We start from the raw sequence: 4,033 nt of genomic DNA, 5'->3' as shown, positions 1-4,033 counted from the left end.
GGTAGAGAAAAAGAGACCACATCCACCAAATCCATCATGTGGTCCCCAATCGATAGCTTTTGGAAAAACACGTGCAAAAATTAAGTACTTTCTACTATTTGTAAAACTGAAACAAAAAATATTTACACCCTTTATTTTGTAATATAAACTGCCACCAGAACAGGCTACTTCAATTTCACAATTCTGCTACAGCTGCACATGGGAGTTGGAACAGGAAGATGTTCTTTTCTTATTAATTCCTTGATGATTCATTTTATTTCATGAAACCAGTTGGGTGGGGTTTTTTTGTTTTTAATGCATATCACAAAATATTCTGGCCTTCTTAAAAAGTGTCTTTTAGAAGAATTTGGGGATTTGAGATTAATAACTATGAACTAGCAGGTAAAATAAAACCTAAGTAGTACAAGATTGACTGTCTTCTGAACTGAGAACCTGCAGTTAACTTCAGCGGGACATTTCTTTCAAATGCTTCAGCTTTGATTCTAGTTTTAAGGTTTTGGGTTTTTTTAAACAGCAATTCAGTCCTTTATGCAAGTTAATATCATTCATTTTAAGAAAAATTGATGCTGGAAGATGACTTTCCTTCCAGAAAGTCTTGCTTACCAAGTCACGTACAGTTTTTTCTGTAACACCAACCTCGAGACAGTCTCTCGGAAGCAACTGTAGAATTCCTCTTCCCCTGCATTTGTTCCCCGTAACTTCTAGCTGCTACTTATTGTACGACATACTACTTATTCAGTCTGTTTCTAAAATGTCAAGGTGGGAGAAGCTGCAGTACAGTGAGAATCCAAGATTTGAGAGGGGTGGGGGTGTGTGGTGGGGTGGAAGGGTTACATCTCCCAGGCTGACACTCGCCTACTTCTTGTCATTCCATTTGAAAGATTAAAACTTTGTATAAAATTGATCATTTCAACTAAGCCACCATGGTAAAGTGGAGGGTGTTAACTCATCGCCCTAGAGAAAACACCTGCCCACATCCTGTTCAGAAGTTATGAAGAGAAAACTCAAATGGCAGTTTACTAAGTTACATACCCACGCCACTCCTCTTGTCTGTCTTGTGCCATCGCGCCATCGTACGTGAATCCGTGAGACTCTGAAGGATGCCCGCCACCAAGGGAACCAAAATTTGTAGGATGCAGACTTCAAGACAGGTAACGAACAAAGGCACTGGAAGCAAGATCTGTTTCCCGGCCGCTGTCACTGAGGACCAGCAGGCAGGCTGAGGCAGCTGCGAGGGTTCTGCGAGATTTGCTGCTGCTCTGAGCTTCCTTCCTCTTTTCTCAACTCAGGAGACTGTGCCCCATGTCATGGGGGAGGGGAATCCCAAACCGGGTGTTTCTGTTGCACGATACTGGCTGTACACATAAGCAGGCAGAAAAAGAGAAAACCCACCCCAATCCTCTCCAGCACCACCCCTGAACTTAAGCTCTGAGCTGTAAGGCTGCTGTGTGCAAAGCCCAGCTGCAGGAACAATCTTGAGACATCGGTTAGCTCTGTTCTGAAACGTCAAGTGGGCCTTATTTCTTAAACGACATGAAAACCAGATTTGAAAAGATCTGACTCTACAAGACACTGTATCTTAAAAACTACAGTCATCTAACCTGTCCTGGAATGGGGATTTTTTTTTCATAAAATTTTTTTAAAATTTTTTCATAAAAAAATTCTTATGAGAGCGCTGAAGTGAAGACAAAGCCACAACATTTCAAACTGCACCCATTCCTTTTCGTCACTTTACCTTTTGAGGAAAAAGTAGGAGAGTATCTCTTTATTCTCTAAACAAAGCAACACTTTTTTTAAAGACTTACTGTCAAGAACTTCAAAAAGTAATTTATATTTACAGCCTCTACTTTCACAGAGGCTGCTGTGTGAGCTAACTTACATAATGACGTTTATGGATGTGCAAAGATCAAACCAAGGTAGTTATAATTTGGATTAAGGAAAACATAACAAATTGAAGACAAATACATCACCTTCATTCATGTTCTTTGCTTATAGTTTAGAATAAAAAAAAACCCCAACAAAACAGAAAATGCTTTAAACGATTTACTGTTTCTTTATCTCCTGCTCAGTACAAAGTCATATGATGATCCTATCCTGTGAATATTACATTGCAACTTAGCAAATATGGTTTAACAGTGGTGCGCTACATCCGTCAAGATATTTTTGGTAAGACATGACATGTCAGTTCTTGATTTTAACCGGCAATCATGAGAAGCACAGACTGCCAGTCTGTCTCATCGCACATGGAATTCTGATACCTATTCTGGAGGAAAACCACATTAAACTTTACCACAGATTTGCTTGAATTGCCCTAGTCTTAACCACATCTGCATGCTAGGTTAGCAAAAGGATTCAGAGTGTTATTTTTCAGGTAGTTATTTTCCCCCCTAAAGTAACATTGAAATTCATGTTATGTTTATTAATGTGAGCTAGATTCTGAGCAACTCAGATTACCTCCATCTACAGACAATCTGCTTCATCTAAGAGTTCCAAATCTTTCTTTTCCACGGAACACACAATTGATACTGTTTATCTATCGAAAAAAAAGATTTTGAGGATGAACTATTTCACTTTTTAGCTTACGATGTATTTTGAATAACAGCTTCCTAACCAGCGATAACTGTCTTCCTTGCTCCTCTGAATCCCTGCTGCAGTAAATCACCCCTTCCCATATACTATTTGGCATAAAGGTCATGACTTGCATTTATTTTCGTAGTCCACATTGCTCTTCCTCATTACGTTTCCCTGTAATACAAAAGTCCTGAGGACAGTTGTTCCTTTCTGGCACTCATTTAAAAACATGCTTTATCATGTAGGTCTGATAAACCTAAGTAATACAAAACTACTATATTCCAAAAAGAAACGACATACACAAATTGCCCCTCCAAACTGGGATCCAGTTTGCTGTACTTTTCTGATACCCTGCATCTTTTCCACCTCAGGTGTGATTCTGCAAAGACTACAAGGCATCTAACCACCACCAGGCATTTAGGCACAGCTCTGTCCCCACCTCGGAGCTCCCGCTCCCCTTCTTAGCACCCCACCCCGCATGCCCTGACAACCCGAGCTTCCACAGCCATTGCTGCTTCCCCCCTGCCACCCATTTCCCCCCGCCCCGCTCTCGGCATTGCGCACAGCTGCTCTTGCTTCCTCCTGTCATACTTTCATGATGATGCTTTTGCACCTCATTAGCTACTGGCACCTACTGCCACTTTCCGTGAAGCTAGCTAAGACAGTCTCCTCATCTGACCGTGTCTGAAAAAGTCCTAGCTGTAACCTCAAACAAATGGATTGAACAACAAAATCTTTTTTCAGCTTTTTTGAGGAAAATGCATCCAGACTGTAAACCATGCATGGTAACCCTAAAATCATGTGTTCCTACAGCAGAAGACAAACCCCAACAAGGGTCTGGGGATTTAAGATGGGTAACAGTTACGGCCTTTGTCAGGGGAGGTTTTTGTTCTCAAGTATTTGTTGGTTTATTTGTGTAATTACCATCCCACAGAAAATAGCGGACAGATAATCATTCGACACCCTCACACACCTTACCATCTTTTCCATAAGTCTTTGTGCTGCTTTTGGCTGGGATAATTTTCTCCATAGCAGCTGGTATGGGGCTAGGTTTTGGATTTGTGTTGGAAGCAGTGTGGGTAACACAGAGATGCTTTTGGTACTGCTGAACAGTGCTTATACAAAGTCAAGGCCTTTTCTGCTTCTCACCCCACCAGCGCAGGCTCGCCAAAGGGATAGCCTCTACCGTACAGGGGGGAGGCATCAGGAGCGATGGCGTTCGTCTTCCCAAGTCACCGGTACACATGGAGTCCTGCTTTCCTGGAGATGGCTCAACAGCTGCCTGCTGCTGGGAAATGGTGAATTAATCCCTTGCTTTGCTTGTGTGCGCTGCTTTTGCTTTCCCTATTAAACTGTGTCTTTCTCAACCTGTGAGTTTTCTGACTTTCACTCTTCTGATTCTCTTCCCCCAGCCCACCAGAGGGCAGAGAACAAAGGGCAGGGTAGGGGTCAGTTACCAGCT

At 42.0% G+C, this 4,033-nt stretch overlaps 1 protein-coding gene across 1 annotated transcript in view; it reads right to left on the bottom strand.

Moving 5' to 3' along the window:
- Window positions 1-1,072, bottom strand: part of LOC104625244 (dedicator of cytokinesis protein 2-like) — a gene marked incomplete at its 3' end in the record, with an annotated part of 28,992 nt that extends 27,920 nt beyond the window's left edge. Inside the window, exon 1 of the mRNA XM_010292822.1 lies at window positions 1,033-1,072. Coding sequence (XP_010291124.1) covers window positions 1,033-1,072 — 40 coding nt within the window. The remainder of the gene's footprint in view (window positions 1-1,032) is intronic.
- Window positions 1,073-4,033: the final 2,961 nt, after the last annotated feature.

Source organism: Phaethon lepturus, unplaced genomic scaffold (assembly GCF_000687285.1).
Source record: "Phaethon lepturus isolate BGI_N335 unplaced genomic scaffold, ASM68728v1 scaffold22510, whole genome shotgun sequence".
Lineage (NCBI taxonomy): Eukaryota > Metazoa > Chordata > Aves > Phaethontiformes > Phaethontidae > Phaethon > Phaethon lepturus.
This window is presented reverse-complemented; position numbering and strand designations above follow the sequence as displayed.